The sequence below is a fragment of the Anarrhichthys ocellatus genome, unplaced genomic scaffold (genome assembly GCF_004355925.1).
Source record: "Anarrhichthys ocellatus isolate YVR2014 unplaced genomic scaffold, GSC_Weel_1.0 scaffold24, whole genome shotgun sequence".
Lineage (NCBI taxonomy): Eukaryota > Metazoa > Chordata > Actinopteri > Perciformes > Anarhichadidae > Anarrhichthys > Anarrhichthys ocellatus.
This window is the reverse complement of record NW_022280054.1, coordinates 7,230,681-7,245,725: the sequence shown is the minus strand read 5'-3', so window position 1 is coordinate 7,245,725 and position 15,045 is coordinate 7,230,681. Positions and strand designations below refer to the sequence as shown.

General features: G+C 39.7%; 1 protein-coding gene across 2 annotated transcripts in view; it reads right to left on the bottom strand.

The window, feature by feature from the left end:
* Nucleotides 1–18: 18 nt before the first annotated feature.
* The window catches only part of veph1 (ventricular zone expressed PH domain-containing 1), a 61,529-nt gene continuing 46,502 nt past the window's right edge, over nt 19–15,045 (bottom strand). For both annotated transcript variants that reach the window (XM_031860601.1, XM_031860602.1), the window contains 4 exons: nt 14,625–14,742; nt 5,947–6,083; nt 3,804–3,857; nt 19–3,470 (listed from right to left, as the gene is read on the bottom strand). In XM_031860601.1, coding sequence (XP_031716461.1) covers nt 3,288–3,470; nt 3,804–3,857; nt 5,947–6,083; nt 14,625–14,742 — 492 coding nt within the window. In that variant the 3' untranslated portion in view covers nt 19–3,287. The remainder of the gene's footprint in view (nt 3,471–3,803; nt 3,858–5,946; nt 6,084–14,624; nt 14,743–15,045) is intronic.

The following is a 15,045-nucleotide window of genomic DNA, read 5'->3' as shown; positions in this document are numbered from 1 at the left end:
GACAGACAGACAGACAGACAGACAGACAGACAGACAGACAGACAGACAGATAGATAGATAGATAGATAGATAGATAGATAGATAGATGCTAGAGTATCCATCCGCAGTCTATTTACACAGCTGCCTACAAATGAAGCTCTAGCGTAAGTCAGGAAGACTATACTGTATGCTTAGTCTTGTAGTTTATTTCCCATTCACTTCTCTCGCATGCTCACTCATAATTTCCTTGCAGTCATTGTTCCGGGCTGTCAATCATGATATCAGCTGTGTAGATCAGCTGGTCTCTTCTATCCATTAGCACAGCACTTAGCAAAGGGTCAATTGGTCATTTTGGCTGTAACTGTTGCCCCGTGAGGCTTGGAAACTAGGTCCACACGACAGTGTGATGGCAGAGAGCGTTCATATTATTACTTCAACATTCATATGATCAGACATCCACCTTCCAACACCAATAACTCAACACAACTGAAGAGGCAGGGTAAAGTCAGCATCATGGTACATTTAAAGCCAAGGGTAGAGAACTTCACTTAGCAGTGGAAGGGGATGTAACGTTTGCTTGCCAGCCGGCTGAACGGCAGGTAGGTTTGCCACAAGACAAATTCCAGAAAGTGTACATAATCCATCAGTGTTGTGTAAGTAAATCTGTGCATGATAACATCTGACAGCTAACTAATTGTCCTGAGGTGCTAAACCTGACACATATGTTCGTTTTCTTTAGGACAAATGATAGTGGATAAGTGTTAAACAAGGGACAGCGATGGTCAACTTAAATCTGATGCATTCTATAGGTCAAACCAGACGAGTCTATGCTATTGGCTCTGTACTTAAACACTGCAGTGCTTTGAGCTAAATACTACTATGAGAAATGATGTTGATGTTTAGTTAGCATGGTAAACATCTTAAGGTCTTTTCTTAAGAGTACCTTGCAACATGTTTGGTCCCACAAGGTGAAAATGCCAATATAAGAGATCATATTATGTATTATCATATTAAGATGTCCAGAATGCAATATACAATAGCTGTATATTGTACAATAGCAATTATATTGCACCTATTATGCAATCCTTGCGTTTTGTGTTGTGTTATTGTGCAGTTTTAAAATAAACTCCTATGTAGGTGTGTCAATCATAAAAGAAAAGCAGAAAGCGAATCAAATTGTGAAGGACAGGCATGATGTAGATAATATTATGTGTAAGCAGTCACCTCTGCTGTGTAGAGGGGGGGCACAGAGACAGCAAAAAGTACAAACAGTGGTAACCTGAACCGGTGGGAGAGGCAGTGTTATGACTACATGACTACATGACGACAGGGTTATAGCTAAAGGACAAAGTAAGACCTAAGTCAATGTGCTCGTCTGTCACACCAGTTGAGATTAATACCACCCGAGGCATTTTTAAATGTATCCAACGTTGGATTCTATATATTTAACCAAAAGCAAACACATTTGATAAGAGACAATGCTTCCACCTGTGGGCAGAAACACATCACCCATAAAGATAAAGATCAAATCAGACATCATACGTAATAATTGATTCGTGAATGTTTGTCTGGTGCAGGCAGTTCAGAGCTTAACAGGGGCAGCACATGACACGAGGAGTTTTGTTTTGAAACAAAGGTTTGAACTGAGCCCATGTTGGTTTTTAAAAAGTGGACTTTTCAGAATGAAACGGATCACTTTTCTCAACATAAGGGAGTCATAGTGCTCCACAGAAGTACTGCAACAGGTGTCGCTTTTTCAGGTGGAAAGTTGTAAAGAAGAAAAACTTGCGCTCCCTCAGTCAGGTGCTCACTCGCACTTCATCCAATCTCACAGTTTCAACACAAGACGACGAAACACACAAGCGTTTCCTTTCTAACCTTTGGAAAGGGCCTGTTTTAAAATGATGGAGAGTGCTGCATCACCACAGTATCTTGCTGTCAAAACATTTTACTGAATTGTCAGCTGAAATTAAATCAATGTGACTGAACTGGTACAGTTTCTAAATCCACAAGGAAACCCCAAATTGACTTCACTGGTTTTCTTATGTTTCAAACACCACTGTTGAGCAACAGTTGAGCTGACACTGCTCCTCGTAAAATATGGAGTGAGTTGTTGCAGATTTCTCTTGTTGAGGAAAGCCAAAAATAACCAGGTCCATGTAGAATAGAGATTGCAAAAGAACAGAAATATGAGCATTGCACTAACTCTTAGGGGTCTCGCATCATAAGTACAACAGCAGGAACAGGGTCGAAATGTTTTCTTCACACAAGGTGCTCTTATTTTTTTGGAGGAAACATTTCAGATTTTTAAATAACTCAACTTGAACCATGTCTGCTGACTTTGTGTCATGACACAAATGATTTAAAAACACTGGCTCAACTGTGTATATCCATATTCCACGAGAAAACAATATGTAAATTGAAAGAATAGTTCCATATTTTGGGAAATACCCTTATTTTGCTTTCTTGCCAAGAGACAGATTAGAAGATCGCTATTACTCTCTTGTCCGTACGGTAAAGATGAAGCTAGCAAGTCGGTTAGCTTAGCATAAACCCTAGAAGCGGGGAAACCTTTAGCCTGGCTCTGGTGAAGGAGTTGTGCTTTTACCGGGGGTTATGTGCAGGACTATTTCTTGGTTGGGAGCAGCGACTTCCTCAAGATTTTACGCCACCATGAAATTGCCAGTTAACAGCGTGAGAATCCAGGAAGTCGCTGCTCTTAGCCAAGTAATAGTCCTGCACATAGCCCCCACAAAACAAATAAAGTTTTACTTTGGATTTCGTACAAATTAAACAAATGTTTCCACAGATGCTGATTTAGTTTGGTTGTTGAAGCTCGCAGCAGTGTTTGGTCTCAAGCAGAAGAATGTCCATACTGTAGAATCCAGTCAGGCTAAGATCATGTACAACTTCAAAATGTAACACTTATGTATACTGTAACATTAATTTATGATGGTCCACAGCTGTAAATGCATCAGTGAGTCCATGTGTAACAGTGAGGAACAGTAACATCCTTCCTTCTGGTTGGATAAACATCATTGCTGGTTAATTAAACATTTTATTTCTCTAAAAGTACTGCATAAAAAGTGTTTTGATTGTTTTTGGAATACTGGAGGAGACCACCAATTACAGATACAAAGTTATAGTACTGGCAGTGGATGTTTGTGTCTACAACAAAAACGACTCAGTGTATGTATGACTGTGTGTGTGTGTGTGTGTGTGTGTGTGTGAATTTGTATGCATGGCATGTGTTATCAATAGTCCTGTACTGTGTGTGTCCTCATTAGTAAACAGTGTTGCTGTTGCTCTCACAGATAGGTGGTAGCCTCTCTGTTCTCCCTCTCTCTGGCCTGAGCCACGGCCACGTTGATGCACTGCAGCCACTCCTCAGCATGTTTCTCATCCTGAGCTTTCAGCACATACGTCTTACTGTCTGTGAAGATCTCAAAGGCCCGTGGCAGGCCCCGATCACGTCGCTTCTTGGCTACCACCTGTGATGAAAAAAAAAGAAGCAGATGACACACTCGCACTGAAACATCTCTGAAATGTCGCTCTCCTTTTTTAGATTGATGTGATTTGGCTTCATGTAGCCAAAGGATTTAGTTTGGGATCCACCCACACGGTACACTATACCATAATCAGATGACAGCAAAAGCTTTGAAATGACAATAATGTAACGTCACTTAAAAATCTAAAGTAAAAACAACAACTATGAGAAGAGGTAAACTGCTAATAATGGGAAAAAAAAAGATGTGATCGGTAGGGAAGATCAAAAAGGTTTTGGGAGCAGGTTTTTGAGGGATGATCACAATATAACTCCTCACCTTGACACTTTGCACCTTGCTCAGCTCAATAGGGATGTCATCCAGCTCATCTTTCTGTGGGGTGGACAAAACATCACAGTAGTTAAAAAGTCTTCATTTTCCAACAGCTTTTGTACGATTAAAAGGTTGTCATTTCAGCAAAACACAGCTGGAGTCAGCCACCTCACTAGTGGTAAAACTATAAACCAGTAAAATAAATTACAATTACCAAAATACGGCACCATGGTCTGAACGGACACATAACAAACACGAACAAGAAGTAACATTTGCATTTTGGAACATAAAACAGCATACGTAACAGACTACTCAGTCAGCGCTCTGCACCTGCAGGCACGATGCCAAATGTGGGCCGTCGCTATCGTTAAAATACTCTCAGCACTGGCAGACGGCCCTCAGTGAAGCGAGAGGTGGCTCATTTTCTCTTGTTTCTCTCTTCTTCAACATCAGAAAAAAAAAAAATCCAATATTGGTCTGGCTCTAGCACAAAACCAGAGCTAGCTGTCAGGCTCATGGCAACTGCCAACATCCTTTGTGTGGTGTGTGTGTGTGTGTGTATGTGTGTGTGTGTGAGACACTGTTTTACCTCCCGGCTGGCTGTGCTGAGGGTCTGATGTTTCCCACAGCAGATTCATGTCAGTGGATTCGTGCGGTTATTTAATTGGACAATTGATGGATTTTTGCCATATGGCTTATGACAGCTGGAATCCAAACCGGAAAGTCCATTAACACATTGTCTTATAATGCTTTAAGTAATCGCACCTCACTAACGTGTTTTTGCAAGTATTTTGTACCTTATGTGTAACTTCTTTCATATTTCTTGACAGCTTGCATTTAATGAGACGATGGTGCTAGAATTAAGCCAAAGACTTAAATATCCTTTGGCTACTCATGGTGTCCAGAGATTTTCTCTCAAATCACCTTGTACCTGCATTTTAGAGATTGTCAGAGCAAGTGAACACACCACAATTAATCGGTGAGCATTTAATAAGTCTGCTGTACCAGAGTGAGATACAAGACTTACTCTCAAACCTCTTACATCAAATGTGGATGAAAACAACCTGTTTTTTTGTTCTTAATCTCACTCCGTATTTGGGAAAGGGTCTTTCACAACATAGGCCTACCAAAATACCTCCAGAACAAAGATGGACTGAGCTCTGAGAACAAAGACTCAAAACCTTTCCAAATTGTGGCTGCTGCAAAAAGAGAGGAGTGCAATACCATCTGGAAAGGAGCACAACAACTATTGTTAGGAGTTAAAAAAAAGAGAGCTCAAATCTACTTCTGCATTTCAACCAGCAGAGAATATCCCGCTGTTTCCAGATAATCCTCGTTGATGTCGTGCCTCCCTTTTACGTTTTGGGAGCTGATTATATAAACATGTCTAAAGATCCAGTTGACACCCAATCTCCTGTCGGCTGTGAACATTATTTAAATTATAATAAATTGTTTCACTCCTGTAGATGATTGCCAAAGACACGGATATAAGCACGAATACACGGAGGTGTAGTATTTCCCAATAAATCTGATTTTCTCATGGACTGATTTGACTGAAAATATTTTTCTTCCGTCAGTGGGATAAAATCAAACTTGACCTTTTTTTTTTTTTTAGCAAACTTTGACCTGAACGAGTTTTTGATCGTGCTGCTTTCGCTTTAAGTTTTGATTAAACAAACCTTTCCTTTCCACAAAACTTCTCCGATCAGTAACCTTAGCCTTTGTTTGACGTTACAGTAAGTCACAAGCAAACACATTGCTCATTGCTTCAATGAAAACAGTCTTTTCTTTCACTCACACCCTAACCCACGAGGCAGTACCTCCTGCTCGGTGTTTGCTACTTGTGCGTAATTATATCTGCTTTGAGTTATAGTGGGTGAGAGTGACTCAGGTTGTTGCAGCATCATGCTTTGGCCTTGGGAGTCCCCCAAGAGTCCTTACCGGGGCCATTGTTTGTTACGGTTGGATTCACCAGATGCTCCTGAGGGATAATGAGCTTATCACGAGATGTGATTTCCACTGTTTCACGCAGAGTTTCACCATGATTCAAATGACATGGAACTAGGAAACATTAATACAGATTTTCTGAATGAGAGGCCAGAGACAGTTGTCTCTGTGTGAGGAGGCTTAATTTCCATTGATTACGTACTGATTTGCCTCTACGGAAGAGGAGCTGGTTTCCTGCCAGGGTGAAGTAACGGGTTTTCCAGCGCTTGATGAACTTCCAGCGGACCTGCTTCTCCTTTAGCTTCCCCTCGATCAGAGGCTGTCCCTCCTGGTTCACAACTAGAGGGCCACACAAACAGAGACAGAGACAGAGAGGGAGAAAGACGCAAAGGAAGAATTATAAAGAAAAAGATGAACAAAATAAAATATAGTGTTTTGTTAAAATGTTGTTGCCCATTTACTTGACTTTATAGCTGACCGTCAATAGATTGATCTGAAAGGTCTGACAATATGATGCATTCATGAGCTGGTGGAGGGGCCTGACATCTGAGACTTGACTCAGCCATTGAACAGTACTGTGGTTATGAGCTATGTTACTAGAAAATCTAGCCTGAAAGGTGAAATAAAAAATGTGGAATGTTTGCAACCAACCAGCAAGCAGCAAGTTTCTAGATTCTGCAAATTGATTTTTATAGCGTAGGGCAGGCCAGGCCAGATGCAGCTCACGGCACAATTTCATAACCCCCTACATGGTTAGAATTTATTATAACATCTGGCTCACAAATGTCTATTTTTCCATTTCTTCCTATTTGGATTTTCCCCAGTCTAAGTTTAAGTCGACAGTAATCATTTACTTTTTTATTATTATTATTTTTAGGATGCAACCTGGCTCATAGCCCCTGAATAATTCAAGATTGAGACCCATGCCGTAGGGAAATGAATGGAAGCCAACGGCTGCCTGCAAGACATAAAAAAATTAATTCCCATCTGAAAAGATAATGTTATGCTTTGGACATGGGCTGGCAGCAACATTAAATATAACTGGCTAAATATACAATACAAAAGCAGAGGTATGGTACATTTAGGCCAGAAAGACTCTGAAAATGTTGTAACAACCATTGTAAATGTAAGTGAATGCACAAAATGCAGATCTTTATCCAAATAAAGTGAGTGCATTCAAAGCACAGCTCAGCCACCCTGCTGATCTGAGACTCACATCATTAATTCTACTCTGTTCTCAATTTCCTTCACTTTTATTTCATCCTGTTTCTTTAGTTCGTAGTTGTAATGTTTTATAACCCAATGAAGCGCTTTAACATTGTATCTGATGAAATTGTAGGATACAAACAAACTTCCAGTAAACATCAATGAGTTGTTCAGTTCAGCTACTACATTTAAGCAAAAACATTTTGTATTACTTGTGTGTGCATCTGTGTGTCTTTCTGATAAGATAAAGGAGAAGTCCCCCGAAGTGAAGTCTGTACTGGTCTGATTACAAACACTTGTATGTGTGTGTGTGTGTATATAGTATTTTGTTCATGTATATAACTGTTTTGCAACATCCTTTGCAGGGATGTAACAGAAACATTGATTCCTTCATCATCCGTAATCTGTTTTTTGGGGGCGTGGCCATTCGATGAGTTTCGTCTGGGAGTGTAACCAGCATCCAGCAGCTAAAGTGAACTGCCGTCAATGGGTCGCGGCCCTGTTGCTGCACAGAGCGCTGTTCACATTTTCATTCAAAGTGTATTAATATTAAACGTGTTGCATGTCCAAATGTATCCGACTTCGACACTGCATGTTCTTGGGTACCCAGCAATGTGTGAAGTAGATCGGATGAACGGTATGAACGTTGTAGATATGCGAAGGACACACACACACACGTAAAACATTTACATTCCTTCCAAATTGTCAGTCTGCGTGTGTGTGTGTGTGTGTGTGTCCTCTGCCCATTGACTTCCTGCCAGACTGTTGAGACAGACACACTGCTCATATACAGTTGGACACACTCCCATCATTACTGTGTGCTGGCTTCTCTGCATCATCTAACAAATATTCTTTGAGTGCAGAAATAAACTTGTCTGCTGCATGAATCATTGGGCCTCGTGCCGTATCTTTGCTTTGAAGCGGACACCTGGAAAGGGATCCCTGGATTTGTTGTCAGCCTCAGGCAAGTACTGTAATCCACAACACCTCGTCTGGGACACGCTGATGTCAATCAATGAGACATAAAACGCACACACGGAGTCTCAACAAATAATGTATGTTTCTTTTTACAATATCTTTGCTCTAACTTTTATTCATGGTATATCTTTCCGATTCACAATAGCCTCCAAGAAAAAACTCAAAGGCCAACTATTGTCTTTCACTTTTATTGGAAGTATGTTTAGCTTGCTACGCAAAGTCCTGGTCCTGCTTGGACATTCAAAACCTACAGTATGTAGGTACCACTATGCTATGAAACTCTATTTAAGAGTCTCATTGATATCAACATCTCTACTTCAAGAAGCAAACAAAGCATTTACAGTGAGAGAGCCAGAAGAGAACCATAAAGTTTGACAAACAACAGTTAAAAAAGTGTCACAAAGAGTCATAAAAAATTCAGATGATGAAGCTGTAAAACCTCAGACATGAATAAAACCTCTCCGACAGATAGTTCACACACACACACACACACACACACACACACACACACACACACTCACACACTTTCTTTATGCTTCAATAAAAAAGAATGCCCTAAATGCCAATTTTCCCCCTGGTATCAACAATTGTATTGAATATCGATATTTTTCAAAATATTAGTCAAAGTTAGAAATTCCAGTATTGTGACTAGAGCGGATCAGGTGAAAGCTAAGGAAAAACCTTTTATTTCTCTGCAGGGTAATTTCCATAATGTTGTCAGACACGGATAATAACAATCTGAGCCTGTCAGTGGCAAAGACAAGCACTTTTAGTGGACACAATGATGCATTGATGCTGCGCAACTGCCCTCGCAGCTCGTTTCGCAGCTGCCAGTTACATTCTTCCCCCACGACACTGGACCAATTTAAAAAAATTGTATTGCCATTAGTCACTTGGATACAAAATAATGGGAAAATATGAAGAAAAAAACAGAAGTTACCATTAAGTCCATATTAGATTGCCTACTGCAGTTAAGATTTAAATGAGAGAAGAGTGGAAGATTTGACTGTAGAGCTTTATAGGGCAATATGCTGAAAGAGTTATCCCTTCTTGTCAATAACAAGGTATTAGCCAACATGTGTCCTTATGACGACAGCCCTGCCTGAGGATATTAACGGCCCCCTTGACAAATCTTGTCTAAAATCATTTGAGCACACTTCCCTAACTCTCAAAACTCCATCTTTAATAATGACAGTCACTTATAAACTTTGGAACAGCATGATGAACGTCTCCCTTTAGCAAAGGAATCTCCTGAATTTGCAACATAATTCCTGGAGGTTGGGAATTTCTGTCCAGCGTGTCTTCACTGATTGATGGCAAAATGATGGAAAGTCATCCTTGGGGTTTTCCATCTTTTTTTTTTTTGCAAACAGGGGATCAGTCTTCCAGACAAGTGTGAATGTGTGTTCAAACCCACATGTAGAGGCACGAGGGAGTGAGGGTATATATGCACATTTTAAAGTGAGTGCATGTTTGTGATAAAAGGCCTAAAAGTCCACTCAAGACAATTACAATTATCTTCTGTCTTGTTTCTAGTGGTTTCACACAAACCAGTTATCTCTGTGGTAAGTTTGGTGATAAGGCAATAAAAACTCAATGATGCCAGAAACACCGGAAGTGAATTAGAGAGGGAACGTGTTGAACCTGTGTATCTTTTTCTGGCATGTCAACACATACAGTGCATGCGCATACACACACACACAACTCTGCTCTTTACCACTCACTTCAAAGGCATTCCAGTAGTTAAGCTCAACAGTATATCATAGAGTTGCAGTAACAACTGGCCTTCACAACGGAAAAACACTTCACCTTTCTCTATTTATTTTTTTTACCATTAAAAACACGAGACCAGCTCCTTGCTTGTGTGCGTGTGTGTGTGTGTGTGTGTCCTATGTAGTAAGGTGAGCCACTATAAGGCAAAGTCAGCGAGCATTTCAAAGTACAATGTTGGCGGGTGGCAGCTGTTAATGTGAACAGCATGCGTACATGGTCAATATGTGAAGTGTTATGTGCTGCATTTGTGATGAAAATGCAAAAGTGGGTCACCTAAAAGTGACATGGATCCAATTCCAAACTGCACAGGGTCTGAAGTCAGGTTGTTACGTTTGTTTCAGTGAGATGAGTCATTGCCGACATTTACTGTAACTTGACCTCATATGCTGGCTGTGGCTGGACAGCTTTCAGTTGGACGAGTAGAAGTTTCAAGTGGACATTTTTTTTATTTCTGGCTACGACTGCATATTGCGAGCTTGTTTTATGGACGTATTCATTTTTGTGAAAGACATGTTCATATGTTTTACATTTTCACAAACCATTTGAATTAAGGTTCATGTACATGAGCTATGTTTGTGTCCAATATTTGATGGCATGGATACAGGCACTGTGGTATGATCACTAACCCAAAATATAAAAGTTCTGTACCAATTATTTTGTCTGAGGTGAAAACATCTTTCCTGAAAATCCCTAAAAAAAGAATTAAAAGAAGAAAAAAATGGTCATAATGTTCTGTAAACATGTTGTGCATAAAATGTAAAGTAGCTCCTGTTCTTCAACGTTATGTAGCTTACTGTCGACAGCTGACTGATGATCAGCGGCAGATAATGTTGGTTCAGGGCAACTGACATGTGTCATGTGACTGACACAAAAATGTCAGGCCTCAGGTGGTAAAGGCCACAGAGGGGGTCATCACAGAGGGGTCCCTTATTTAACACAGCGGGTTGTTTGAATACAATGCAGGATAGATTTACAGCCAAGAAATTCCTTATTTCCTTGACTCATATCACACATACTCAAGTGTACAAGTATATGCTGGCTGTATGTTGCTCAATTGCTTTGGAATGTGTTAATTTCCTGTTTCAACAAAAGCTCTCATCACTGGCCATGCTGAGGTGAACAGCTGACTGTTTGCGTGTTAACTACATGTTGTTTTTAACAGGTTTAATGACAGTGATTTCAGCTCTGCTGTTACAGTAAGTGTTGTCTGGGCCGGATCTCAATAGAGATACAACGTACACGTTAGAGCGACTCTGTGCTGTTCGGTTGTGTTTTACCTAATTCTTTTGATTATGGCTGGCTGGGTTTACAATAATTAACAATATTAAAATGTGTTACCGAGCCACAGTGATGTGATGGGTTTATGGAATAATTTAAACACTAATGGCTAACATACAAAAGTAGATATATTATTGATTTAACAACAGGGAGATTACATACTGTACATACAACACATGCTGTATAATATGCTGTGTGTGCCTATCTGAAATTATTTTAGTTGAATTCTCGAAATGTCATTTACCAATGTCATGCACACCACAAACACAATTCCATTAATTCTCTTTGTAGTAAGGTGGAGGCAGCAATCTCACTGTTTGGCTAGTTAGTACGCAACACATCTTCATACAACGGATCGTAAGATATCTTACAAAAAGGGAATTCCTATTTTTTGTGTGTTTTTCCACGAAAGCCAGCAACACGTCTTTCCAAAATAAACTTCTGTCTTCACAGGAAACAACTCAGATGGGTTTAGGAAACAAAAATACTTAGTTAGGAAAAGATTGTGAAATAGTTAGGTTTAGGAAATGATCATTGTTTGGGTTAAATTAACTAAGAGAGTGCCGTTACTGAAGTACGCAAGTTACGTGACAAATGAATGAACGTTGACTTCTTGTTTTACATGGGGAACAAACAGCGGTCTCAAAGATTGTCGTTTGTTGGACCCATCTGTCTCCACTCCCGCCTGCCCTGTGTTTTTGAAGACTTTATGCTTCCTTGTGATTACGTGGATAACATACAAAATCATTTCATGGAATATCTACGGATTACAGCGCATCATGTTTCATTGGTATAGCTACAAAGCCTGGACTACGAGGGGTGAGTGGTTTTATTTTTGTCATATGGGTGAACTTAACAAAGCGTATTCCAGTCAGACATGCAGAGCAGTCGAGCCGTCCAAGGATACAAAGACACAAATGCTTTTGTAAACACATGTATCCACGCACGCACGCTTCCAATTACACCATCCCAATGGGAAAGTACTACTATTCATTTTTTCAGTGCTGTAATGTAGAGAGACTGGCAGGAATCTAAAAGGTAATCATCCGTTCCTTGCAGTCATTCAGCTGGCTCAGGGATTGCAATGTTCTGAGCAGCAGAGCTGGAAGAATGGCTTTCATTTGGCTTTTGTTCTGTTTGGATCGGGCAGGCTGACGGGTGTGTGTGTGTGTGTGTGTGTATTTGAAGAAATGTATGATGACAAGGGAATGACATGGAAGAAAGTGAAAATGAAAACCCAGCTTTATGACAGCTTCCATATACATAGATGAACCAAATGAACAGTAATTCCAAGATCATTCATCACTCACTAAATCATCTATTAACTTGATTACTGACGACTACAGAACCACTTCCAAGTGAATTAGTGTTGTTCCAGGTGCTCAATGTGCTTGTGATGTATATTTCTGCCTACATTTTCACACTTATATTACACTGATAGAGAGGTGGTGGCTGAAACGTGGAAGGAAATATGGCAATGCAGAAAAGAAATCTGACTGATAGCTCGCAAACATGGACGTAAACAATGCTGGATTCATTATAAGTGTTTTTAGTGGAAGGAAATGCACACAATGTCTTTTACTTAGAAACTGTAAATATGACTGTGTACAAGAACAACTCCTCAGTGTATCTTTAACTTTATTCTAATAATTATGGTTGTTTGTAATATCAAAATAACATGCTTTATTTCCTTCACATCTCAAAATAACTCAAAGTCAAATGACCCAAGTTATTTTCTTATTATTGCTACATAAAACTTGTGAGACACTGATGCGGTACTCATCTGTAATTCACCGTCTCTTGGTTTTACTTTCTGGCAAATACCTGCTGGCTTCTTAAAGCTGCCATCAAACAGCAGAGCCTGAAAACAACATGTTGCTGTTTGGCAAAAAGGTTTAAGGCTCATTTTGATTTCAAGTTAAATTTCTCAGAAGCCAGTCCCTCTCATTCTTACATTATTTCTTCATCACACAGCATCTGCCACGAATTGCACTCTTCTAACACGCTTATATAACTAATAGCTGCTTCTATGAAAGACTGCCCGAGAGATACACACGAAGATTTTAAGCCTGTTTGCCAAACACATTTCCTTTGAAGGCTAAACTGTCACTCATCGATTTATAGACTCTGTAAACCTCTCATCACTCAACTACACACACTTTCTTTGTTTCACACAGTGGAGAAACGAGTGAGAAGAGACAGGCACCAGGGGAGAGATGCATAGCAGTGTAAATAAGATACGATTATCTCTTATCAGTCCCACAGCGGAGGAATATGCAGCGTAGCAGTAGCAAAGGGAACGGTGATATAATAGATAAGTAAGTATAAAGCTCAGCAATAAATAGTAAACGGTGGAAAGAATATATAATATTAGACGGACTGAATGGATGAATTCACATCATTAAACATGAAAAACAGACCCAAGGAAGAAAGTCTGAATAGTGAGGAGTCACTGTTAGACAGGCGTATAAAAGAGTTTGTTTTTGCTTTGATAAGCTTTTAAATGTGCTCAATACATTTTTGTAAAAATATATTTTGGTCACATTTTATACAGCTTTAAGTCCCCAGTGTGTGGAGTTGAAGAGTAGACAGACAGAAAACACAAACACAGTAATCTAAATGTCATTTAAGGATTTTGGTCACTATTCCAAGTCTGACTTCATCAGGACAACGTGCTCGTCGAAGGGGGTCGCTGGTCCAAAGTAAACTAATCAGCAGTAAATCATGATGGCACTGACTGACTGATTACAGTGCTCCTTCAAATCAGACTGGCAGCTATTAAGAGCTGCTCTTTGCTCCATTTCTCTTGACTGTTCTGAGAAAAGATTATTCCCCTTGATGGCGTTTTGAGTGAAAACATCCCATTGAGCCAGACCATCAGACCACAACTGTGTGCCCAGGACAGCTTGTGACATGATTGAAATGAGGAACAAAAACAACGTAAAACCCCACTTTGGTTGTTCATTGCTCTGTTTAGAGAGGACAACAAGGGGCAGGAGCAATTTACGGGAAACCACAGAGGAATTCAGTGGTCAAAGTGAGTAATGTGATGGTAATATATGAGAGGATATCTGAGGCGCAGAGGCTCAATTTGTTACATTTTTTCTTCCTGTCTATTTTTCCTTGTGTGCTTCCTCTCTGCCTCACCCTTTTTACACTTTTACGGGCCGTGAAACTTATTGATTTTATTTGCTTATTTCATCCATCAGCGTTTTCATCATCATTAATTCACGACATATTCATTTCACTGTTAAATTCAACGTATATAGAACAAAAAATATTCTCATAGTAACGGCTAACTGATTAACTGATAAACTCACATTTTTTATGTCAGCCTATGAAAATTGTCTATATTCCTAATCCCTGTCTGTTTTCTTAATGAAGATTCTGATATTAATATGAAGTTGATGAAACAGAGAATGATATTTTCTTGTTCAACCGCTCCTAAAAAAAACCAACTATAAATCTCAAATTTTGAAACAGTTGAAACAATAATGTGCTTTTTCACAAACTTCTCCGTTTGTATGAAACCAACTTGGTTATGCCCGTACAGTAAACTATGTGTACTCTGATCATGGTATTATTTGGCCTGTGTGTGTGTGTGTGTGTGTGTGTGTGTGTGTGTGTGTAAGTGTGTGAGCGTACCTGTGGCCTTCTCCGGATTGTTACACATGAAGCAAAGCCAACCTTCCTCTTCCTCACTGTAGCCAAACAGGTCAAAAAAGCGCACCTCCTCCAGCTGAATCTGGAGACTGTCCAGGTCCTGCAGACAGACGGAAAGAAAACAGAATAGCTATTAAATATCCAGTAACTATATTTTAACTTCCTATTCGGTAGATCTGTATTAATATTGACAAAAGATATTTTTCACAGAAGACAATTGGACATGTCATGGTAGGAAAAGCACGAGTGTAACTAATAAATATAATGATGTCTGAATTCCATTTAGCTTCTTCAGTTTCCTGGTATTGCGCATGCTGGCTCACTGTGACAGCTTACTAGGAATAAATACAGGGAATACTGCGTCTGATCCATCCAATCATATTTTATTTATTCTGTCCTGCAT